The sequence below is a fragment of the Papio anubis genome, chromosome 7, assembly GCF_008728515.1.
Source record: "Papio anubis isolate 15944 chromosome 7, Panubis1.0, whole genome shotgun sequence".
NCBI classification, from domain to species: domain Eukaryota; kingdom Metazoa; phylum Chordata; class Mammalia; order Primates; family Cercopithecidae; genus Papio; species Papio anubis.
Genome location: NC_044982.1, coordinates 112809676 through 112836911, shown reverse-complemented (window position 1 = coordinate 112836911; position 27236 = coordinate 112809676). Strand labels below are relative to the sequence as shown.

General features: G+C 40.0%; 1 protein-coding gene across 1 annotated transcript in view; it reads right to left on the bottom strand.

The window, feature by feature from the left end:
- Window positions 1-2242: 2242 nt before the first annotated feature.
- The window catches only part of ETFA (electron transfer flavoprotein subunit alpha), a 102234-nt gene continuing 77240 nt past the window's right edge, over window positions 2243-27236 (bottom strand). Inside the window, exons 10-12 of the mRNA XM_003901237.3 lie at window positions 16531-16596; window positions 11971-12051; window positions 2243-2550 (exon numbers count right to left, since the gene is read on the bottom strand). Coding sequence (XP_003901286.1) covers window positions 2512-2550; window positions 11971-12051; window positions 16531-16596 — 186 coding nt within the window. The 3' untranslated portion in view covers window positions 2243-2511. The remainder of the gene's footprint in view (window positions 2551-11970; window positions 12052-16530; window positions 16597-27236) is intronic.

Sequence of the window (27236 nt, the reverse complement as noted above, 5' to 3'; positions counted from 1 at the left end):
GGGACTCTGTGTTCTGCCAAAATAACCAGGCCACCAAATTCCCAGAGGCTGTGTGAGGTTAACCAAAGACATCAAAGAAACTAGGGAGGAAGGCAGGAAACCTATATGCAAGCATTAAAGAAAGCTACCCCTAACACCTTTCCCCCATACTATTTCTAGAGCTATTGCTCTGGGTGCTAAGGCTGGACACAGGGGCAGAGTCAACAGGAACTGTTTGGTTTCCAAAAAAAACAGATTAAAAGGGCACATTATATATATGTCCCTCTTGCATGTATAATAGTTTTAACAACTTGCCTCCACTTCACATGGCTGCCTTTTTATGGTAAGCTCTAAGTAAGCACTCAGAGGGACTTTTGAGTTGAATAAAATCCCACTGGAGGGACTATTCCAGAACGCCCATCCCTCCTCAACCAGGGTCCTAAATGTGCCCCTCCCACCCAGCATGAAGTACTTAGTGCTCTTTACCTGAGGGTGGTGTGCAGTCGCACTGTCCCTTGAGCTGAGGTGAGGGAGAATCACGTCCTTAGTGAAGTTACCACTCTGAAGCCAGTCTGCCTGGTTTCAAATCCTGACTGTCATTTATAAGCTGTCCGAATTAAGGCAAGTTATATCACCTCTTTGAGCCTCAGCTTCCCCATCTGTAAAAGAGGGATAATAATAGCATCTAACTTACAGGGTGCTGTGATAACTGAAGGGGTTTAATATGCATAAAGTGCTAGAACAGTGCCTGGTATATAGTAAGCATTATACTTAATGCTATGAGGATGATGAGCTGTAAATACTAGTCCAGTGAACAGCTGCTTGGGGCTGAGGCAGTGCAGCCATGACAGGAGGGAGCAAAGAGAAAAAGACCAACCAGTTCAACTCTGAGTCAAGGAACTATGCCAAGGCATCACCTGGGATGTCCCTCCCTGAGCCAGCACACCTTCTACTGGGGGTGCCTCTGCAGCCATCACCTTTGCCATCTCTCATGCCCCCCAGTTATAGCATCCAATAGGGATGAGGGGTAAATGGAGAAAATCCTGAGCAAGGTTAGCCCTCTTAGGAAGAGCCTCAAAGATAAAAACAAGACATAGGAATTACTCTCCCAAAGGTGATTCAAGCCATGTGGTCTTGGCCAAGTCACTTTACCGTCTTCACTTCTCTGTGCTTCAGTATCCCCATCTATACAACAAGGGGTCTGACCAGATGATCACTGGGTTCAGAGATTCTAGGATTCTTCGATTCTAACAGACATTACTTGCAAAGAGGCATCATTCTACTGCTCTCCTCTCATTAAAAGAAGAATGAAATGCCAAAGATACAACTTTTAAAAGTGTTTTATAGCAACTGATTGTGACACAAATCAGAAAGGGTTCACTGGTCAGCTGGGGAAGGGCCCCAGGCTGGCCACACAAAGGCACTCTAGCCACCTCCATCACTTACCACTTCCCTTCTCTTCCCTACTGTCTGCTTGATCCAGGTCACTACTTCCACTTCTGCAGATCTGATTCAGGAGGGCAGCCCTCTTTGTTCTACTCACCTATGTACCCATGCCTTCCTGCAGGCCTGTTCAAAGCCTCACCAGCCTCTGCTCCTGGGCCTGCATCCACACCAGCTGCAGCCCTGGTGACACTCTTGGACCTCAGCTGTGCCCTGGGCAGCAGAATGAGAGTGCCAGAGGTGACTACACAGGCCTGGGTGCTTCCTAAGAGAGCCCAAAAGAAGCCAACAGAAGGCAAAAGAAAGCATAGAGCATTCTGTTCTGCACAGAATTTTGAACGTTTATAATAACATCAAACTATCTGTTTGCATCAGAGGCCATGCTGTCTCAAAGCAGCCCCTCCTCCACTCTCCCTCCTTTACAGACAAAAAAGTCCTATAAACTGACAAAACCTTAAAATGAAATGGAAAATGAAATTTACCTTAAGCCAACTAAACACATGGAGCTGGGTCAGGTTTTAGTCAGGTCTGCTTCTGTCACATTAGCTATGGTTTTCTGAAGACTGGAGGGTGTTTAAGATAATATTCGTGCTTTATAGCCATGCTTTTAAACTCTGTACTTGCCAATTCAGTTACCTTCTCCTATGAGGTTTGCCCTTCAACAATGAGATTAGTTAGGTTGATTAGGCTGGTGGAGACAATCATGTTTACAATCTTCCTAAAACATAGAGCTCTCCATGAACAAGAAAGGCAAAAATAATAAATAAACAAAATTTTTTTACTCCTTTTCTTCAATTTTCTCTAGAGGCTAGGCATATTTCTGATAGTTTTAAGGCTGTGGAAAAGTTTTATTATAGATTTTATTACAGAATTTAAAAATTTCAAAAAATAACTGCTTGGAACCACAAATAATTCAAAGGAAACATAGTAATCCCATAAACAAGCATTCTGGCGTCTGTTAGAAAATTTTCCTCAAATTATGAAATGTAGCTCTCCATGCTTTCCAATGATTGTTATAGTACCCACAAATATCTGTGATTTCAGTGGAATACTTTAACATAATTTTTCTTTTTAAGGTATGATCCTGATTCATTTTTTCTTCAATATCTCAGTCATTTCAGGAACTACCTGCAAATAAAAACAAAAAGTAATTAAGCAACTAGAGCCTTCACTGTGATACGGTCACAGCTCCGTAAGCAGTACAGGGAGGCCAAAAGAAACAACACGAATCACTGTTGAGGCACGAGGGCCCCCTCCTCTCCACCAGGAACCCCCTGTTCTCCAGTAGTCTCTCTTCCCACCCAGGGAGACTACCCAGGACCCAGGGCTGGCAGGGCCTACAGCCCACTCATTGCCTAGGTGCCTTTTTTTTTTTTTCCTTTTTTGAGACAGGCTCTCACTCTGTCACCCAGGTTGCAGTGCAGTGGTGCAATTATAGCTCAATGCAGCATCCACCTCCTGGGGTCAATCAATCCTCCCACCTCAGTAGCCACCAATCTGACTAATTTTTGTAGAGACAGGGTTTCGTCATGTTGCCCAGGCTAGTCTCGAACTCCTGGGCTCCAGTGATCTGCCTGCCTCAGTCTCCCAAAGTGTTGAGATTACAGGCATGAACGACTGCACACACTGCTACCTTTCGGCTTTTTGACCCAACCACAAATTTCAAGAAGGCACCCTAGAAACAGGAAGCCCAATTTTTCTTGTCTGGGCGAAAAGTACTGTGTATTTACCTTCGTATTTTCCTTGGCATTCTTCCCACCCTTAACTGCATTCCTGACTTCCCTTCGAAGTCCACACCAAAGTCTCTAGCTTGCTGCAGTTATGACCCCTGCTAACCTCCTCTAGTACTTGTTCTCTCACTGTTCATTCATTCATTCATTCATCCATCATTCATTTCACAAACATATTGGTTGCTTTTTCAGCAGCATACTACTATCATCTGGCACACAGGAATGTGCTACATGCTGAACATTCAATATCATCATGCTTTATTAAAATCAAGACCTTGTGTGCTAATGCAGTGGCCGGTCAGCAGACAGTAAGAAACCACAGCAAGGGGAAATGGCCTGAGTTGGCTCCCATTTTAAAAAGGATTAATTACTAACCCTTAGTCGTGACAGTACAGTGGCTGCAACTGGAGCCTCCAGTGTAGAGCTGCTTTGTAACTGCTTACAGAGGAGAGCTGTCTGAGGGAGCTGCAGGGAATGTCACACAGACACTCTGAAAACTGGTCCAGCCTCTTGTGCAAAATATCAATTACCCAGTCTTCCAAGGGGCTTTCAGCTGCCTTAGCTCACAAAGATCCCAGCTGAACTCGCCAATGATGAATATAGCCTCTCAATTATTTAAGAGAGCTACATTTCCATTAGGTGGAAATAATGTGTTCGTACAAAATTTATTAAGGAAATTGTCGACATGTTGTTTCTTCTGAATGTCACTTTGTCTCCAGCCTATTAAAAGGCCCATGTTTACCATGGAGCCAGCAGGCATTTGCTCAGGGGTGGCATTAAGTGCTGGCACCACTTCTCCCAGCTTTCCTCAGTGGAGAGACCATGAGCTCATGCCAGTCACACGGATGACATGCTAACTGAGCTTCACACAGGACCTGTGTATTTCATGAAAAATAGGATAAAGCCCAACTTCTCTTACCACGAAGTGAAACACTAATTTGGTTTAGAATATATAACTTTTCAAAATTTTACCAAATATATCCTTACCATACTCTCCACGAAAGGGTTGAGAGGATTTTCTCTAACATCTGTATCTTTTTTTATTAGATCAACCACACACTTTTTTTTTTTTTTTTGAGACAGAGTTTCGCTCTTGTCGCCCAGGCTGGAGTGCAATGGCGCCGTCTCGGCTCACTGCAACTTCTGCCTCCCAGGTTCAAGCAATTCTCCTGCCTCAGCCTCCCAAGTAGCTGCGATTACAGGCATTTGCCACCATCCCCAGCTAATTTTTTTTGTATTTTTAGTAGAGATGGGGTTTCACCAAGTTGACTAGGTTGGTCTCGACCTCCTGACCTCAGGTGATCCACCCACCTCGGGCTCCCAAAGTGCTGGGATTACAGGCGTGAGCCACTGCAGCCAGCCCAACTATACACTTTTCAAGCATACCACATGATGCCTTATTTAGGAAAAAGGAAATGTTAACTCAGGTTCATTGAGTGTCTGATGGCCTGAGCACACTGAAAGATCTTCTTATTTCTATTCTCTTTTAGATATTGCAGAGGCAACTCCCTACTCAGTAAGACCCAATAAAAGTCACCTAAGTTTTTTTTAAAAAAGACAACCTACTGATATAAATCACAGTACAAGTATGTTTCACTCATTCACTTAGTACTTCCTCCAGGTAGTACTAAGGGAAACAGAGAAGCTCTCTGTCACTATGGGAGTAACAGAGGAGTTCTGCCTCCTAGTTGGCAAGAACAGACAGAGGCCTATGAATCACCCAATCAGAAGTGTGCTCATCTTATACTGGAATGCAGGAGAAGGAGAAGAGAATAGCATTAAAAGCTCCAAATTCGAGTCCTGAGGAAGATCAGTGTGGATTAGGAAAATTCAGAACATCAAACTAAAGAAAAAAAGGATTCTAGGCAAAAAAATGAGGCACAGACAGAGATAAACAACTGCAGGTTCCCGAGATAGTAAAGAGATTGTAGTGACTATAGGGGAGAAGAGGAAAGAAAAGAAGGTTTAGAAAGATAAGTGGTTTGCCGAGGTCATTCAACGCGAACAGAATAGTCTCTTTGAACAGATAGGTGGTGCTGGGACAACTGGATAATCACATGCCAAAGAATGAAGATGGACTCCTACCTCACACCATATACAAAAATTAACTCAAAATGGATCAACAACCTAAATATATCAGCTAAAACCATAAAACTCTTATAAGAAAACAGGGGTGAATCTTCATGAGCCAAGATTTGGCAATGGATTCTCAGATATGATGCCAAAAGCACAAGCAACAAAATAAAAAAAAGATAAATTGGACTTCATCACAATCTAAAACTTGCACATCAAAGGATATTCTCAAGAAGGTGAAAAGCTAACCTACAGAATGAGAAAATGTTTGGAAATCATATCTCTGATAAGTGTTTAGTATCCATTATATGTAAAGAATTCACACAAGTCAACAAAAAGAGAAACAGCCCAACTGAAAATGGGCAAAAGAGGTGGATAAACATTTCTCTAAAGGAGATATACGAATGGCCAGTGAACATCTTTTCATATGCTTATGTGCTTAACATCACTAGTTATTAGGAAAACACAAATCAAAGTCACAATGAGATACCACTTCACACCTACTAGGATGACTAGAATTAAAAAACAGAAAATAACAAGTGTTACTGAGGATGCAGAAAAACTGGAACCCTTGTGCACTGCTGGTGGGAACGTAAAATCATGCAACTTCTATGGAAAACAGTTTGAAGGTTCTTCAAAAAGCTAAACATGGAATTCATATGACCCAGCAATTCTACTCCTAGTTATAAACCCAAAAGAACTGAAAGTAGGGGCTTGAGCAGATACTTGTAGTCTTGGCTCACTGCAACTTCTGCCTCCTCCCAAGTTCAAGTGATTCTTCCACCTCAGCCTCCCGAGTAGCTGGCCACCATGCCTAGCTAATTTTTGTATTTTTTGGTAGAGATGGGGTTTCACCATGTTGGCCAGGCTGGTCTCAAACTCGTGACATCAAGTGATCCAACCACCTTGGCCTCCCAGTGCTGGGATTACAGGTGTGAAATCACCGTGCCTGGCTGGCAATGGGTTTTTAGATATGAGACTTCAAGCATAAGCAACAAAGAAAAAATTGGTAAGCTGGATTTTATCAAAATTTAAAACTTTATTTTAAAACTTTTTCTTCCCCTTTTTCATAGGCATTGACAACATTTAAAACTTTCATGCTTTAAAGGACACCATTAAGAAAGTGAAAAGACAACCCACACAACGGGAGAAAATATTTGCAAATCAAATACTCAATAAGGGACTTATATCCATGATATATAAAGAACACTAACAACTCAAGAACAAAAAGATAATGTGATTTAAAAATTACAAAGGATCTGAATAAACTTTCTCCAAAGAAAATATACAAATGGCCAATAAGCAGATGAAAAGATACTAAAAGTCATTTGCCATCAGGGAAATGCAAATCAAAATCACGAGATACCACCTCACACTCATTAGAAGGGCTATATTTAAAAAGACAGACAATAACATACATTAATGAGTATATAGAAAAACCAGAGCCCTCACACATTTTTGGTGGGAATGTAAAAGGGGGCAGCCACTCTGAAAACAACCTGACGGTTATTCAAAATGTTAAACTCAGAGTTACCTGGTGACCCAGCAATTCCATTTCTATATATCCATCCAAAAGAAATGAAAACATAGGTCTGCACAAAACCTCATACGTGAATGTTCATAGCAGCATTATTCTTAATAGCCAAAAAGGGGAAAAACTCAACATGTCCATCAAATCATAAATGAATAAACAAAATGTTACATACCCCTATAATGGATATTATTTGGCAAGAAAAAGAAAGTACTAACACAGGCTATAACATGGATGAACTTTGAAAACCTTATGCTAACTGAAAGAAGCCAATCACAAAGATCACATATTACATAATTCCATTTATATGAAACATACAGGACTGGCAAATCTATAGAAACAGAAAGTAGATTAGTGGTTGCCAGGAGCTGGGGCTGGGGTCTGAGGATGCAGAACATAAAACAGGGAATGAATGCTGATAGGTATGGAGTTCTTTTTGGTGTGATGAAATGTGTGATAGTGGTTGTGTAACTGTGAAAATACTAAAACCCACTGAATTGTACATTTTTAAATGGTGAGTTTTATGGTACATGAATTATATCTCAGTAAAGCTGTTTAATATTAAACAAAAAATAGGTGGTGCCCTATGCCCTATCATAGTAACTACAATTATAATATTTACCATTTACTGAGTACCTACTATGTACCTGGACAGAACAGGCAGGCTAATATTTATCACAGACTCTATTAGTATTAGGTGCAGTATAATTTCATTTCATCTTCATTACAACCTTTAAAGAGGTAGTGTAATATTTACATTACTTACAAGGAAGCTGACGTCCAGAGATTAAAATCTTAGCCAAGATAGTTTAACTAGTATGCGGCCAAGGCAGAATTGGAATTAAAGCTCTTAATTACTATAACATATTATTTCTAAGGCCAAAAAAAAAAAAAAAAAAAAAAACAAAACTTGTCCTTTATAACTAATGGTTGTTGAAGGGTCAAGCAAAACAATGAATGTAAGAGAATAAAATGTTATGCGTATACATTTTTACTCCAGATACGTTTCTACTTGGTGAGCAAAATATCACCTAGAGAATTATTAGTCTAACAGCTGTATATACATGCTACACATGATGCAATTTGCAATTTAAATTTTTCACACGAAAATTAGGCTAAAAAAGTCCTTTTCGTACGCTATTATTTGACTTCCATTTTCTTTAGATCATAATCCAAAATAGATAATGCTAATTCTCACCCATAATTTGTATAATTGTATTTAACATTATATAAATATATTCTTATATATTTCTTATATAATTACAATACATAAAATACAAAAAATAACAAAAATTATATTAAAAATATAAAAATATATAACATTAAGAAATATAATTATACAAATATTGTATTTTTGATTTTTTAAAATCAAAAGTATTAAATATTTTATTTTTAAAATATTTTCTTTAAATATTTGATTTTTTAAAACTGGGGTCGCTCCAGTGAGGAGTATATTCACCAAACCACTTTGTCTGCACTCTTCTGTCAGAATTACTACAGTATTCACCTACAATGTGCTCATTCTGATTTCAGCTGAGAAAACGACTTGATGCGTACTCTGTAGGTTCCTAGAGTCTGTCAAAGGTGCGATTCTTTTTACTGCACCTTATCCAAGGTACACAATAGTAGTAGTGAGCCACTCAGCTGTAGTACCCGCTGAGCCAGAGAGGCAGAGAGATGAGAAAGAGGGGCAACAGAAGCAGGACCCTGGCTTAGTTGTGCCCATAACCTGCTGATTGTCCCAAATCACATCTCTCTGGAACAGGCAACTTAAAAAGAATGTACCTGGCTTGTGTTACTCACACAGTAACAAACAGGAATCTGCCATATGTTTAGTATTTTTATAATCTGTAGTTTTTTTCCCCCCAAACTGATTTTTTTTTTTTTTTTTTTTTTTTGAGACAGGGTCTTACTCTGTTGCCCAGGCCAAAGTGCAGTGGTGTAATCATGGCTCACTGCAGTCTCAATCTCCTGGGCTCACGTGATCCTCTTACCTCAGTCTCCCCAGTAGCTGGGACCACAGGCACATGTCACCAGACCTGGCTAATTTTTGTATTTTTTGTAGAGATGGGGTTTCACCATGTTGCCCAGGCTGGTGTCCTACTTCTGGACTCAAGTGATCCACCTTTCCTCAGCCTTCCAAAGTGCTGGGATTACAGGCATAAGCCATTGTGCCTGGCCTCCCAAACTGCACTTTTAAAGGACTGATTAACTTCTCTACTTTTGTATTAATCAAATATATATATAACTGTACTTCAGAACTTTATTTTTATTTTTTTAAATTTTATTTATTTATTTTTTTGAGACAGAGTCTCGCTCTGTCGCCCAGGCTGGAGTGCAGTGGTGCGATCTCCACTCACTGCAAGCTCTGCCTTCCAGGTTCACGCCATTCTCTTGCCTCAGCCTCCCGTGTAACTGAGACTACAGGCGCCTGCCACCGTGCCCGGCTAATTTTTGTATTTTTAGTAGAGACGGGGTTTCACCGTGTTAGTCAGGATGGTCTTGATCTCCTGACCTCGTGATCCGCCCGTCTCGGCCTCCCAAAGTGCTGGGATTACAGGCGTGAGCCACCGTGCCCGGCCTATTTTTATTTTTTTGAGACAGATTCTTGCTCTGTTGCCCAGGCTGGAGTCCAGTGGCACCATCTTGGCGCACTGCAAACTCTGCCTCCCAGGCTCAAGTGATTCTTGTGCCCTAGCCTCTCTAGTAGCTGGGATTACAGGCATGCATCACCATGCTTGGCTAATTTTTCACATTTTTAGTAGAGACAGGGTTTCACCATCTTGCCCAGGCTGGTCTCAAACTCCTGAGCTCAGGTGATCCGCCCACCTCAGCCTCCCAAAGTGCTGGGATTGCAGGTGTGAGCCACCACTCCTGGCCATGTACTTCAGAACTTCTAAGCTGTATGAGATAGTCATTGCCTTAATACAATTCTAGCTAAAAGCAAATAAACACAGTATCTTTGTCTGAAGTCTCTCTCTAGTCCAAAGCGGGCTTCCTAAAATACAAAAGGAGCCTGAGAACCTGAAACTAGAAGTCAGCTGACTAGATGATTTTTAAGGCCTCGTTCCACTTCACTGTCTTAGGACTCTTTCTCACTGAGATACCTCTGTGTCCACACACACACACACACACACACACACACACACACACACACACACACATATTCTCATGCCAAACCTGGGAGCTGCCCTTAATGCAGGACCACAATGTGTGTGACCCCATTCCGTCAACAATGACTACAAAGAAGCTCCTGCCCTAAGGCAGGTGTCCATTGGAAGAACACTGAAAATTTCCAACTGCTTAATAGTTTATCTTATCATGAAAGCTGCCATGTGAGTTTTAACATATAGTACACAGGCAGACAGAAGAATCTAACTTAAACAAAATTACTTATAAGTTTATTAAAATATTCTCTTGAGGAAAAAAGGCAATACAGTAGACATCTACTTGCAAACATGGATAAGGTTCAGAAAGTATTTAATTTTGCTTTTAAATAAAAAGAATATTTATTTCATAAATATTACTATTCATACCAATAGTAAGGAACTGAATTCTTACTACTTGAACAAAGTTATCATTATACAGAGAAAAAAAAATTCTCTTTTTCATATCAGCTCCCCTTCCCACTGGAACATCTTAGTGGGAAAATGACTGACCTTACTGTTTGTTCTTACACACTTGGGCCAGGCAACACGAGCAGATGACCTACCTGAACCCCAAATACCAGATACAGAGCTTCAGGGTTACTGAAGAGGGGTAATGTTTTTCCCAAGACAAGATCTAAGCTCTGCAGCAGGGGCCTTCTGAGGGGAAGTATGCCCAACACTGAGCCAGAGCAAGAGCCCCATCCTAGTCTTTGCATGCAGTCTGAGCCATCATGGAGTAATTGGCTCCAGGGTCCTATTTCCATCCTTCACTGAGCATGAACATATACTTCAAAATACAAATGTGCTCTCCAAGCACTGTCACTAGTTCCTCTAGATCATGTGCAGTGCTGGTGAAGTCACAGAAATAGGCCAATCCTCTTGCTGAGGGGACCACCTGTAGCTCTGTTCTCAGGCTACAGCTTCTCCATGAGGCCCATAGCCCCTCGCTGTGGTTCTACGTGAGGGGTTCCTTACCCCAGCAAACCCACTTCTCCTAGGGTTGGATTATATTTTCAGAGTGTCAATTCCTGCATGAGTGATTTCTGCATAAGATAACCTAGAAACGTGTAGGCAGACCCAGGGAAAAAAGACCAGGCCATGACCTTTAAATGTGGCCAAATGAGTATCAAGTGCTCATCATCTGTAATTCACTAATTAATATCATGAAAGTAATTTTTCTCATGGGAAGGTCAAATATGGAGGTAACGGCAAGAGAGAAGGAACACTCAAAAGTGGAGTGTGAGGAGTGGGAAATAAGTGCTCTCCCTACACTCATCAGCTAAGGAAGGCCATTAACCCACAAACACAGCAAGCAGAGCATTCTTATTGAGTCACATAAGCTGGATATGAGTGCCTACTCTCCTCTGAAAAGCTCTAGCATTCTTGGCAAATTCCTGAATAAGGGGGTTTGATGTTAATTTCTTTAGGGTACCTGCCAAATATGATTCTAGGTTATAAATTACTTGAATCACTTCACATTGTGCATTAACTTAGCACATGAGATGCCAAAAACCATGTGAGTATTTTTTTTTTTTTTTGAGACAGAGTCTCACTCTGTCACCCAGGCTGGAGTGCAGTGGCACAATCTCTGCTCACTGCAAGCTCTGCCTCCTAGGTTTACGCCATTCTCCTGCCTCAGCCTCCCGAGTAGCTGGGACTACAGGTGCCCGTTACCACACCTGGCTAAATTTTTGTATTTTTTAGTAGAGATGGGGTTTCACCGTGTTAGCCAGGATGGTCTCGATCTCCTGACCTCGTGATCCGCCTGCCTTAGTCTCCCAAAGTGCTGGGATTACAGGCTTGAGCCACCGCGCCCGGCCGCCATGTGGATATTTTAAAGACAATTTGGACTCTTTTTTAAAAGCAAAGTTATAATGCTCTATATAAACAACACATATCTAATCTTAGAGCAACTTAACCTTTAAGTAGGTCAAAATTGTGTACATATATTAACAGTATATATACAAACATAGACACACAAACACATGATGTTTTCTTTTAATAGCTTCGTCCCTGACCAATTCTAAGAGTTTCTCGGATGACAATCCAGATAATAGCAGCTTACCTTAAATAAATCTGCAACTATTCCATAATCTGCCACTTGGAAAATTGGAGCTTCTGGGTCTTTATTAATAGCCACAATTGTCTGTGAAATAAACAAAGAGTTTTGACTTTTACCAAGAAAACATTCCACACAGACTGATAGTTCCATTTTAACTTCCCTTACAATATATTAACATTCTTAAAATGTCTAAAAATAAGATTTGATGCATCTGTGTCAATATTGTAAGTTTATTAGAAATTTCCGGGTTGGAATGTAATAAAATTCTCTCTTACCCACAACTAGCCCATCTCAGTACTAAAGAGTTTAAAATCATTTTTTCTTTAAAGTTCTTCTTTTGACTTACCAAAAAAAAACTGATTCTAGGTGAAAAAGTAACAAATCCATACCCAAATCCACAGCCTTTGTAGTGCAAACTATTTTGTCCTTCATTTATTATTTAAAAATTATTATTCTGGAGGACAGGCACAGTGGCTCACGCCTGTAATCCCAGCACTTTGGGATGCCAAGATGGGCGAATCACCTGAGGTCAGGAGTTCTAGACTAGCCTGGCCAACATGGTAAAACCCGTCTCTACTAAAAATACAAACATTAGCCAGGTATGGTGGCGTGTGCCTGTAATCCCAACTACTTGGGAGACTGAGGCAGGAGACTCGTTTGAACCCGGGAGACAGAGGTTGCAGTGAGCAGAGATCGTGCCACTGCACTCCAGCAGTGAGACTCTGTCTCAACAAAAATAAAAATAAAAATAAATAAAATTATTCTGGGATATTCTAACAATATGAAAGCTAAACTATCTTGTCAGCCTGTTATTAAGGGACGTTAAACAGCTTTAAGTGCTTATGTACATAGCAAATAGATTAATAAAACAAGCAAATTACTTCTATCTCTTATAAAAGCTATCAAACATTTCTCTTATTTGCTATAAAAATATTCTTAAATGCAGGCCAGGCGTGGTAACTCATACTTATAATCCCAGCACTTTGGGAGGTGGAGGCAGGAGGATAAGACTGTGGATTAAAAATAATTCAAATCTCTAGAAGTTAAATTAAGTTTCTACCTACCTGGCATTGTATGTGGTTAAAACAGCTGGTATTAAAAAACACATTAAGTATTTTGATGTAGCCTGACTCAAAATACAGGCTACATGATATCCAACATTTGTGTATTTCCCTTAGAGGGGTTCCTCAGAGAGATGTGCAGAATATGCCAGAATGTCTAAGATTGGAACATGGTATAGTCCAGGTAACTGCTAATCCAGAGAAACATGCTACACACATTAAGACGCATGGTCAGAGACAATAAACAAGTTTCAAACATGAGCCTCAAATTCAAAGGCACAAGAACAAACATTTTGAATAGCAGATGTTGATTTGCATTGACGTGTTTGTCTTTTGGGAATGTGTAACCTGCTTCATGGCAATAAGCAGAGATTTGTTTAGTTATTGATGGTAAATTATTCTCCTAGAGGCCACTTAGACATCTGGGAGTTTAATCATCCATAAGCTTTTTTCATTGTACTATGTAACAATTGTTATTATCATTATTACTTTGAGACAGAGTTTCATCGTGTTGCTCAGGCTGGAGTGCAGTTGTACAATCAGCTCACAGAAGCCTTGATCTCCTGGGCTCAAGTGATCCTCCCACCTCAACCTCCTGAGTAGCTGGGACCACAGGGGTGTACCACCATGCTCAGATAATTATTTTATTTTTTGGAAAGATGGGGTTCTCACTATGTTGCCTAAGCCAGTCTCCAACTCCTGGGCTCAAATGATCCTCCTGCCTTGGCCTCCCAAAGTGCTAGAATGACACTGAGCCACCATGCCTGCCTTAAAAGTTATTTTTAGAGAGAGAGCATATAACTGTAGGCAAGGAACCACTACAGTATTTAACAAAAAAGATGTGGGCTGGTTATTGTTCTTCGGATTATTAAAATAATATTTCTGAATAATCAATTGTAAAGAACTATGATAAAGTCTTGCTAGTATCCAAAGCTCTCTCAATAGCTCCTTGCAAGCTCAAGTTCTTCCTTCTTACAGAGCTTTGAAATGCATAGATTGTATTCAACCATATTATTATTATTACTTTTTTTTTTTTTTTTTTTTGAGACAGAGTCCTGCTCTGTCGCCCAGGCTGGAGTGCAGTGGCGCAATCTCGGCTCACTGCAAGCTCCGCCTCCCGGGTTCACACCATTCTCCTGCTTCAGCCTCCCGAGTAGCTGGGACTACAGGTGCCTGCCACCACGCCCAGCTAATTTTTTGTATTTTTAGTAGAAACGGGGTTTCATCTTGTTAGCCAGGATGGTCTCAATCTGCTGACCTCAGGTGCTCTGCCCACCTCGGCCTCCCAAAGTGCTGGGATTACAGGCGTGAGCCACCGCACGTGGCCTCAACCATATTACTATATATTAGTTCAGAAATTGCTTTCATTAGATTTGATTTAACAATCAAATCTTGAATTCCTTCAACTAAACCAGAATTCTAATTAAAATTGCAGCTTGTAGGGAATGCAACTGTCAGATTTAAACCATTCTAATATCCCATTTTAGAACTTAAAACCAATACAACTAAAGACTGTCTCCTATGCAGATAATGGGGCTATGACAACAGCGGACGACACAGACAACAGGACGAGACAGTGACAACAAGGGCTATGCCTTTTTCATTTAAGCATTCCCAGCTTCTAGTATAAGGAACGATCTTAATAAACATTTGTTGACTAGATGGAGATACAAAGTCTTGGCTGACCCCCAACACCAGTCTCCTTACTTCAACTGTTCCCTATTTGCTCTGACGTACACTACCTAGTGTCTTTCCCACAGTCCAGCCCTGTTGGCGTGGGGTGAGAATTTTCACTGGTATCTTCTTGACAGGCAGAATCTTTTATTTTTAGAGAAGCAGAATTCTAGCTATGTCTGAACTGGTCTGGCTAAAAATATACTTTAAGGCTGCTGGTGCTGGAATTTCTTTTTATTTATTTTTTCTTAATGCAGCAATCACATTTTCCCTATTGGCACTGCTGTTTTCATAGCTCAGTAAAGAAACTTACCATCCAACTGTAAAATCTGACTGGTTTTGGGCCAGTTCATTTAGAAGCTACAAAGAGGTAGTGCATGCATTTCAAGTTAGAAGAAGTTAAGCCTGTTAAAAGTTTTATTATCTTTTATATCAAGCTTCCATCTGAATGGATAAATGCAGGAATGTCAGCGGCATCTCTGACTTCATGAAAGACAAGTTCATAATTCAAACCATACATTATTATGCATGAATTAATGTGTCATATTCTGAAATATATGTTCAGAGTCATTACACAGGACTTCCAGAGTAGTCCAAGTAGCAAGTTAAAATCAAGTGTTTCCTGGCCAGACACAGTGGCTAACGCCTGTAATCCCAGCACTTTGGGAGGCTGAAGTGGGTGGATCACGAGGTCAGGGGATTGAGACCATCCTTGCTAACACGGTGAAACCCTGTCTCTACTAAAAATACAAAAATTTGTGGAGGCAGCTGGTGGTGGTGGCTGTAGTCCCAGCTGCATACGGGAGGCTTTGGGGCAGGGAAGTGGCAGGCAGGAGAGGCTGGCAGTCAAGCCAAGATCAGGCCACACTCCAACCCTGGAAGAGCATCCAGCTGAGCAGCACATGGCGAACTCCGTGTCAAAAAAGGCAGCAAATGAGAGGAAACGACTTTGAGGCAGGTGCTACCCAGGCTGAGGGCTCCCAATGGCTTTTAATCTCTCAGCTCTCTGCAAAGCTCTGCCTCCGGTTCACCATTCCTCCTGCTATAACCTCAAATGGCTGGAACTACCGGCCATACCCACACCTGGCTAATTTTTTCAGTTTTCGTGAATTCTGGTTTCCACTTTATGCATTTAGTAGGGTATGGTTTTGCGAATAGTAGCCAAGATGGTCTCAGTCTCACAAACCTCATGATCTGCCACCTTGTTCTCTGAAATGCTGGGATGCAGGCATGAAATACCCATATTATGCCATGTACTTTTGATAATTCACCTGAATGCACTGAGATATTAAGATGGCCTGATGCTCCAACCCAAAATGTGTTGGTTATACTTTGATAACAACCCAAGAACAGGGGCCCTGCTGATATATGAGATTGTGACGGTTAGAGGACCAAAGTGAAGCAGACAGAAAGAGAATCAGGGATCAAAACCTCAAAAATAAGTTAGACGTTCAGAACCTCATCAAATTGTTTAAGCCTCACATTTTCTATCCACAGATTGTCATAGCTGAAGGGCACCTTAGTGATCGTCATTCAATACCCACATTTAGTAGACAAAGAAACTGAGTTTGCAGACAGCACTCATCATGCATTAAGTTAGCAGTGGAGCTATAACTCAGGTTCAGGCCTCTTTCCATGACACAGCACTGCCTCTGTGACCAATAATTTTTAAGGCAGTGAACGGTAGCTTTTATTTCTTTTGGTTCCCAGATCTATATTAGTGTGAATGGCTTGACTACATGCACTGTAACTACATGGAAACATACAAGGTAAGCCAAATCCTAAAATGTGGAAACGTTTTCTTTTAGCATCACTGATGTATAATTACCTTGCTGTCTTTCATCCCAGCTAAATGTTGGATGGCTCCAGATATTCCAACAGCAATATAAAGTTCCTGAAATAAAAGAGGTCACGTTATTAATATGTATTTATGTTATACAATATTTTCCAAAGTGTTTGCTATTAGCAGTTTAAGTCTTAGGCAAAAGTCACGTTAAATAAAACAGAGGCAAAATGTATTGCTTAAATTATGCTTTCCTTTTTCTCTGATCTCCTTAACCTACAGTTCTCTTTTTCCTGTGAATTTCTATAGCAGTGGTGGTATAATAAATATGTGGATAATGAGGACTACTGAACATTTACTATGTGCCAGACACAGTGTTAAGCATTTTACATCAAGTGTCTCAATCTCACAATTACCTGTAAGGTAGCATTTTTCATCTGTGGCACTCACTTGAAATCATCACTGCACAATCCATACATGCTGTACATACCCATTAACAATTAACAACATACACACATTGTATATTAACATATGAACACATATACTCAAATATATTAAAATAAATTTTGACTTAGTTGTTTGGCTTAATTGTTCGCCTTATCACAAAAAGATATTTGTTAAAATGGTAATAAGGATATGTTTACTAAACTTTGTATTTAGAAAAACCAGAAATACAAATCACTATCAAGAGATTTTAAACACACACACACACACACACGTTCTCTCTGAATAAAAAATAACAAACTTCTCAAAGGCATGGGCTGAACTTTTGTGTTTCCAGAGCCTAGCAAAAAGGCCTCCATACCATAGTTTTTCGGTAAATGTTGATGATATTTGTACCTCTTCCTGCCCCTCTGCCCTCAATAATTACAAAGGGAATGACTGACACTGTTCTGTCTCCTTATCTAAAATTTTTACAGTATCTATGTTTGAAAATAAAAACACACTTCCATTATGAAAATTTTTAAGCACTTTAATAAGTGCTTAATTAGAAGAGCTTACCTGCTTCATTTTGTTTACCAGGTATAATTAAAGCTTCAATTGAAAACCTTTTCCCACACAAAAAATGAACAAACAAGTCCTGGCCTGGGTAGGAGGTATAACTACCATGTAACCAGACTGACACTAAGGTTTTGTCACAACTGACAGTAAAGTCTCTCCTCGATATGAATAATATGTGGAAGGCACTGAAGGTGGTTCTGTTATACTTAGTTTTCTTATTGGGCAGATACTGCAAAAGCCAATGACAGTGTCAAGGTGGTTCCACTTTGTTTTCTGCACTGCTTATGATCTCATTTAACAATTGCTCAATCCAAAATAAGAGAGCATTTCAACTAGGATCTGGAAATAATGTTATTGCCTCCTAATGTTATGATTTTTCATAGCACCGAAGTGTATATGACCACATACAAGTCAATTCAGGGCCTTACTTTTTCCAGTTGTAAACAGAAGAGGTACAGCTCCAGCACTGGTGCTTGTAAAGAAAGCTCCCCAGGATACTCTGATGTATAGCCAGAGCTGGAGAACCACTATAATAGGTAATCCCTCAGCTCTTTGGCAGCCTGAATCTTAGAACTGTCCAGCCCCCTGCAGTACTCCCTAGGCCTGATCTTTACAAGCATAAAGTGTCCAACTGCTCCTAGAGCAGCACCATGTAACCTGAAAAAGGAACCAATCTAGTCCCCAAAGTGAGTTAATTATCTAAAAATGAGATGAGCTTGTTTTTTTAATCAACTTGTTCTATAGTTACCAAAAGCCTGAAGAACAATTTGGGGTAGTAAGACTGTGTCTTAGGGTGGGGAGGAATGCTGCAGAAAGTATGGATGAGGATTAAAAAGCAATTGCATGCTCTGTGATTCTACCTTGAATGCATCCAGTGTGTCAATTGTGATCCTACACAGTCGGACAATGCAATAAGGCCCTGACATCATACTGTCTCTCACACATGGACACTAGCATAAGTAGTAAACCTCTTCTACTACTTTCTACTTAAGATTTACAAGTAATTCAATAGTTTTTTTTTTTTTTTTAGACGGAGTCTCACTCTGTCACCCAGGCTGGAGTGCAATGGCGTAGTCTTGGCTCACTGCAACCTCCACCTCCTAGGTTCAAGCGATTCTCCCGCCTCAGCCTCCCGAGCAGCTGGGACTACAGGTGTATGCCACCCCACCTGGTTGATTTTTGTATTTTTGGTAGAGACGGGTTTTCACTATGTTGGCCAGGCTGGTCTCGAACTCCTGACCTTGTGATCTGCCCACCTCGGCCTCCCAAAGTGCTGGGATTACCAGCATGAGCCACCGCGCCCAGCCTTCAATAGATAATTTTAAGGTCACCTCAGTTTATTCTGACTAGCATTTCATTCATGAAGGGACATTTGTTAAATTGTTAATCAAAATATACTAACGTTCATATTCAGAAAAACCCGGCAAACAAATTCTAACATAAAGATTTTTAAAGCAAGCTATTTAGCTAGATACCATTCTTCTAGGTATATTCTCAAAGTAAGCACTGGAAAAGACCGATCGTCCTGTAAATGAGTCTTTCTGTCATACACGTCTACAGTAAATTCAAGTCTTATTGTATTATAAAATGCTAATGTGCATTATAAAATGCTAATGAAAATGTTGATTCACTCTGGCAGTAAACATAAATACAAATGAAAATTACTTAAAACCCACTGTGTCCCCAAAAATGAACTCCATTGACTTTACCTGTAAATGTCACTAAGGAAATAAGAGATTCTGGGCCAAAACACGCTGAAGGCAGGTGCTCCAGGGCCATTTCTACCTTTCTGATCACAATAAATGGTCCAAATGGATCCACATGACCAACAGGGCTTTATTTTACTGTCTTGCAAACATGGTCCTCTGAATAAACATAACAGCACTGAGACTATAACCCAGAACAAGTCCAGGGATTCTGGTTGCTGCTCTGAGGCTGATAGCTCTCTCAGGCAGGAAGAGAGGCTTTTTTCCTTCTTTTTAAAAAACATCTACAGGCAATTAGACTAATATCTTAGTCTAATTCCTCATGGTTCAGAAAGCATTTTTGTATTTCAATAATAATAATAATTAGTATATACAAAACTCTCTACAGATGCTAATTTATGGGGCACGTCAGATACTGCTTCACAACATAACAAGACAATCCCTTCCCTGAGGCACTTTCCTTTTAAATCAGATAGTAAGATAATTTGGAGAGAAAGTGAGAGATGTTGCCAGGGAGTACAGCAATTAAGGGTTATACAAGGTGTGGCAGGGGACGGAGGGGATTAAAGGAACGAACAGAAACAGAAAGAAGGAGGGATAGTCCTAGAGATAGGCCTCGTGGCTTTAGAATCTACAAAAGTGAGAATTTAGAAGAGAATGGATCAACCCAGGTGGCTGATAGCAGTCTGTGTTGATCACTCTGTGATGCCAAGAACAGGGACTGTGTGGAGAAGTAAAGCCACAGGATGGGAAGAGGACCAGAGTTTATTCTGAAATATAGAGAAGGGATAGCACTTAACCTTAACACAAACAATGACTGGCAGAAAAAAACCACAAATACCTCTTCCTTTGCCAAAACCTATAGACTCACTCAAAGAACTCAGGGGCTGAGGTCTAAACTAGTTACAGTGGGCTGAGAGAGAAAGGGAAGCAGGACTGAGATACTGCTGCATCTGATGCGGTTTAACAGGTTTACCGTATCACTGTCGTTAAGAACCTAGGTTCTGTAGGCTCATTGCCTCCATTCAGATCCCAGTTCTGCCATCTGATAGCTGCATGACCATGGGCCATTCATTTAACCTCTCTATGCCTCAGATTGCTCATCCAGAACACTGGAATTATAAGAACTCCTGCTTTATAGGGTTACTGTTGAGGCTCCAGTCCTTAGCATAGTATCAGATTTCCCAAGAAACCTTGATGTGTCACTCATGGGTTGAGGTTTGTTCAAATATTTGTTTTCTCAGCCCACTAGGTGGCCAGGTGGGCTCCTGGGGTAGTCTCAGGACTACCATGTACAGCTGAGCAGGCTGCACACTGAATAACTCAGAAGGAGGGCACCACTCATAACAGTCACTATAGCCCTGTATTTTTATTACAGTAACTTTCCAACAGATGGCAGTAAAGTAACTTGAGACAGGAGTACTTACAAAAGAGTTGTGTGGACTAGAAGTACTGGGTGGCCAGAATCCCGTGGTACAAATACTATAACTGTCTAAGTGTACCATAACAGGAAAGAGTTGAGCAGTACTGGGTAACTGATTTTACTGTTGTTGATGTTCTTACTGTACCTTACAGGTAATATAAAGATGGCTAATTCTCTGTGCCCTGTCCTCAAGAAGCTCACAGTCTAACAATTACAGGCTATGGCAAGGTCACAAAAATCAGTAATCCAATAAAGGAAAATGGAAAAGAGGTGTGATAGAGCTACAGTCCCTCATCAGCCCCTCACTTTCCTACCTGCCACTGAGAAATGGAAAAGCCAGCAGAAAGCAGATTAGGGGACAGTATAACCTTAATCCTAACCCTAACCCTAATCCTAACCTTCTGTCAAACAGGGGCCCACTTTTGCCATCTATCCCCATCTTTTCCTGCTCCCTTAGTCCTTTAGACAAAACAAGCTTTTAAAGCAGGTTTTAATGGTCCTGGCTTAATGATAAAACTGCATGTCTGAGAATTAGAGGGATGATTGGAATGAAATCTTTAGACTGTTATAGAAATTTGACCAACCTGTGGATTCAACATGGCTAGTGTTCTCTGGTGGATGATTGGGTTTTTGGCTGCTTTCTTCAGAAAGTAAGTATATACGAACATCATTCCTGCTTTACCCAAAACACGTGCCCAAACCTGGAATTCTAAGATGTATTATCTGAGCTCTGCTTTTCCAGAATTTCGTGTAGAAGCTAAGGGGAAAACTGTCCTCTGTTACACTGCATTTTCGCACATCACTGTTAAGCCCCAAACAGAGTTATTCGATGTATCTATACTTACATATCTTGTAAGCCATATATTTAATGTTAAATTTTCTAATGACCATATTAAAGTAAAAAGAAACAGGTAAAATTAATTTTAATAATGTAATCTCAGGTCAGACTAACTATATTTCAAGTACCCAATAATCACATGTGGCTTAGTGGTTTATCATGTGGGCAGCACAAATCCAAAATAATCATAGAACAAACTAAAGAGCCTTCTTATAAACTCCACTAGGGAACTGTGGACCATGGTCTGACAACACATCTAAAGATAGAATGGCATTGTCTTATGTGTTTGTGTTGCTTCTATTGGCTCAGAACAAGACCATTTACAGGTTATTTTATGCTCAATGAGAACGTGAACCAAAAAGAAAAGTCAGCAGTATGGCAGAGCTGAAGACTAGCATTAGAGGCAGCAAGATTAAACAAGAGAGTAGCCAATACAGAGAGTCACAAATAGATGACAAAAATCTATCAAATTTCAGGTGGTGTGGCCCATTATAGGAAAAACAAAAGCAGATTAAAACTACTGGTTTAATATGATGAGTTTACACTCTGAAAAAGCAACTCTCTATCAAATTTTGTTCTCCAGTAACTTATATTTATCTCTTAAAACTCTAGATAGACCTGAAAAATATTTCCTCAAAAACTCACAATTCTAAAAAAGATGTAAAAAGCATCTAAATTATGTGAGTCAGAAAAATTAAAATGGAAATTTAAAAATACATGGAACAAAACACCAAAAAAGGGAGGGTATATCAGAACATGTGGGATGCAGCTACAGTGGTATTTAGAAAGAGTGACTGACTGATTTTGAGACGGAGTCTTACTCTGTTGCCCAGGCTGGAGTGCAGTGGCATGATCTCGGCTCACTGCAACCTCCACCTCCTGGATTCGATTTTTGTGCCTTAGCTTCCCGAGTAGCTGGGATTACAGGAACGTGCCACCTCGCCCGGCTAATTTTTATATTTTTAGTAGAGATGGGGTTTTGCCATGTTGGCCAGGCTGGTCTCGAACTCCTGACCTCAGGTGATCCACCCGCCTCGGCCTCCCAAAGTGCTGGGATTACAGGCATGAGCCACTATGCCTGGCCATTACTTAGAAAGATTTATAACCTCAAATGCATATTGGAAAACAAGGATGATGGAAAATTAGTAAGCTCAGATCTCAACTCAAGAAAGTTGAAAATGAGAAGGTAAAATAAACCACTACGTTATTCAATTGTTACAGTTAAATAAATAAGAGCTGGGTTCAGATCCTGACTCTCCCACTTACCAATGTGCATTCTTTTTTTTTTTTTTTTTTTGAGACGGAGTCTCGCTCTGTCGCCCAGACTGGAGTGCAGTGGCCGGATCTCAGCTCACTGCAAGCTCCGCCTCCCGGGTTTACGCTATTCTCCTGCCTCAGCCTCCCGAGTAGCTGGGACTACAGGCGCCAGCCACCTCACCCGGCTAGTTTTTTGTATTTTTTAGTAGAGACGGGGTTTCACCGTGTTAGCCAAGATGGTCTCGATCTCCTGACCTCGTGATCCGCCCGTCTCGGCCTCCCAAAGTGCTAGGATTACAGACTTGAGCCACCGCGCCCGGCCAACCAATCTGCATTCTTGAGCAAGTTATTCAATCTCTCAAAGGCTCAATTGCCGTTATGTGTAAAATGGAGACAAATACCTGCAGCTAATAGGATTGTTGTGATGATGAAAATGAGGTGCACATAAAGTACTCAAAATATTTCTATAATGCTATTATTTCTAAAATGATCACCAAATCTCTAAACTAGAAGGCATTTTTAACGTTAATAGTTGTTTTTTGTTTTTTTTTTTTTTGAGACGGAGTCTCGCTCTGTCGCCCAGGCTGGAGTGCAGTGGCGCGATCTCGGCTCACTGCAAGCTCCGCCTCCCGGGTTCATGCCATTCTCCTGCCTCAGCCTCCTGAGTAGCTGGGACTACAGGCGCCCGCCACCGCGCCCAGCTAATTTTTTGTATTTTTAGTAGAGACGGGATTTCACCGTGGTCTCGATCTCCTGACCTTGTGATCCGCCCGGATAATTCTAAACAGAAAAGGAGACAGCCAACTGTCATAAATTTCACTTTAAAATGGTAACTATTACTATCTATATATCTATAGTCAAGAAAGTTGTTACTAACTTGATACAATTCTTCCAGGGGAGTGTACTGGGGAAAATTTTCTTTGATAGCTGTTAGTTTCTTCTTATAATTTAGTACTGACCATAAAGTTAGAATTTCTGCCCAGCTTCCTAGCCAGTGCTTGCCTAGGAAGTTGGGGTGATTTCTTTACAGATTTCTAACACAATCTTTGTGCAAGGATACATATCCCAGATGCAGGTACTAAGACATATCAAGTTGATCATATTAAAAATATAATACATATGAAGTTGAAATTATGTGAGTTTATGATATAAACTCATAAATTCACATTTTTCTGGAATTGGAACAGTATTCTGCCTATAGCAACTTCAGATCTGCTTTACTTTAAACAAAGCAGAATGGAGAGATTTAAACGTTTACTTTTTGTTTATATGAAATATGAATATGAGTAGGGTGGTTAAATCTGGAGCATTCAGAGCACAAATACCATGCCAATATTGTTTCCTCTCTTAAAAAATCAGGTTTTAAACTTTTCTGCCAAAAGTGTTCCTTTCTAGATAGAGGTAGGGAAGGAACATGAAAAATTACATTTCTTTAAATAAATAAAAATGTAAACACATCATGTAAGTGGTTCTATCTAGAGTTCAGAGATCCAATGTTATGTGTGCTCAAAAAAACAATACCCCTAAGACTTCCTCAACCAGGACAAGAGTTTTACAGTATGGCAAATGCTTTCTTAACCTTCTTTCCTCAATAGACTACACAGCCATAACCTTAAACAGCAACTGTTATAGCTAAAACATAATACACATATACATATACATAACAAATGCCAGGTTAGGAGTTAAATGAATTTATCATAGCAAATAATGAATGTGTCTTTGGGAAGTAGATTAACCAAACTATATTTTCTAATTATTGGAGCCTCCTGTGCATTAATATTGCTATATTTCATCCTGCTGCTCACTTAAAAGGCCAAACTATTTCGTTTGCCAAATCCTGTTTAAGTCTCTTCGTTTTTTGGAAGAGGCCCCAAAATTCAAAGCACAACTATCTGTGGCTCTTTTCTCAAACAGCTCTCTGCCTGTATTATGAAATTCTCAGGTAGGATTCTGGCTAAACTGAGTTTCACATGAAGGGAAGATTTTACCCATACTCTTGGTTTAAAGCTCAAATTATATCCCATCCATCAGACAATGCCGCTGTACTAAGATTAGCTACTGTTTTATTAGAATTCAAGACAGCACACTAGTCATCACAGCTACATGTACTGTCTATGTTACGCCAGTAACTATGCTGTACTTTATACACATGACCTCACTTAACTGTAACAACTCTATAGGGTAGAAATGATTCCTATTTTATAGAAGAGAAAGCAGAGTCTCAGGCAGGCTTGCTGAGTTGTCCAAAAGTATACACACCTAGTAAAAGGCAGGTTCTCCCTCCCCAGCTTTACTGAGGTATATCTGACACATAAAAATTATGTATATTTAAAGTATACAATGTGATGTTTTGATATAGGTAGCCATTATGAAATAATTACCACAATCAGGCTAATTAACATATCTATCATATCAGTTACTTTTTGTGGTGAGAACACTTAAGATTTACTCTCTTAGCAAATCTTAAGTATATAATCCACTCTTATTAACTATAGTCACCATTCTGTACAATAGATCCCCAGAATTTATTCATCCAGCATAACTGAAATTTTGTATCCTTTGACCAGCATCTCCCGATTTCCCCCACCTCCCAGCCCCTGGAAGCCACCGTTCTACTCTCAAAAGGTAGGCTTCTTAACCTAGGCTGACTCTAAATTCAGCACTTTTTCTCTACCACATATGACTCAGTATTATTACTGTATTGGTAATATGCTTTAGCTGAAGTTACCAATCTGTTAAAACTCCATGAAGTATATTTATCTTAAAGAAAAATCCCTAAAACAAGATGAGACCTGGTGAAGAGCCAACTGAAGTTTGTATATATAAATATATATATAAAGTATTGTCAATTTTAACTAACATTAGCTTTTACTCCATGTTACTAAAAGTATCAGTTTGTACGTTAGCTCTAGGTCTCCTTATCATGAATAATGACAAGCTACACTGTTTAGATTTATTGCTCTATCAACCACTTGCACGTCAATTAGAAAGCCTCTAATGCACACCCACCACCCACATGCACCAGCTGGAAGCCCTTCAAGGAGACTGACTCACAAAAGAGGCAAGGCACTGAAATTATTTTTGTTGTTGTTGTTGTTTCTTTAATTTATGTAACCTGCACTGAAAACTAATACTTTTCAGCTAAAGATTTTGACTTGGCTTTCAATGAAGTCAATATCTGGTTCAAAATAACTGCTAAAGGGAAATGTCTAGAGGCAAAGCCAGAAAATGCATTTGAAGAAAAGCAGGGGCCCTCATCTAGCCTCTGAAGATTTTTCACATGAATGGAGATTCCATGGCTCAGTAGATGGACTTGGTTCTTTTTAGTAAGAGAATATGTAGCCAAAGATTCTTTGAAATCTTAAATTCAAATTAATTTAGATATAAGGTCCTCCATATTCTTTTAACCAGTCTATCTTTTCTCCCAGGAGGTATAGGGAACTAAGTAAATGTCTTCTTCACCTCTAGTCTAATATGTCCAAAGCAGGTGGGATGTATATCACTAGCATACACTTCCATATGTACCTCATATCTTTTGTTCAAAATGTAAATTTAATAACCCAGTTGCTCAATACAAGGTTAAAAGAATTTTTTTAAAACAAGGACATTAACTATATTGTTAAATGCAATTCAAAAATGTAAATGTAAACCAGAAAAAAAGTGAAATTTCAACCTTTGGCGTCTTAGTAATGTTTTTTAATTGCAGATTTCAATTATGCAAGATGTACAGGACCTGAAACAAGTTTTTTTTTTTCCTTAAGAGAATAGTTTCACATTAAAATATAACTTCAGCTGTGCTCAGAGGCTCACGCCTATAATCCCAATTATTTGGGAAGCTGAGGCAGGAGGATTTCTTGAGATCAGAAATTTGAGGCTGCAGTGAACTATGGTCATGCTGCCATACTCCAGCCTGAGCAACAGAATAAGACCCCATCTCTAAAAATATTAATAATAATAAATTAAATATAATTTTGATATTTATTTTATAATTAAATGCTTTGCATTTACTTAATTTGCTTCTATACCAGTTCAGAGCTTTTCCATTGTGGGAAAATACACTTTAAGTGTACCTGAAATTATGAAAAGCTAAGTATAGTATTATATGCTTACCTAAAACTATTCAGACAGTTAATTTACATTGAGATATTTGTGTATATGACATCAAAATACTTGAACATGTAATCAAGTCTATTACAAAGCTTTGCATTTTAGCAGGTCAAATAAAAACTTTATTTGAAGGCTGGGTGCCCTGGCTCATGCCTGTAATCCTAGCACTTTGGGAGGTCGAGGTGGGAGGGTCGCTTGAGGCCAGGAGTTTGAGACCAGCCTAGGCAACACAGCAAGACCCCATCTCTACAAAAAAACAAATTAGCTGGGCGTGGTGGGACACACCTGTGATCCCAGCTACTTGGGAGGCTGAAGCAGGAGCATCACTTGAGCCCAGTGATAGGTGACAAAAGTGCTAGCAGCCCTCACTCGCAGCACCTCCTCGCCTCAGCATCCACTCTGAGGGTGCTTGAGGGGC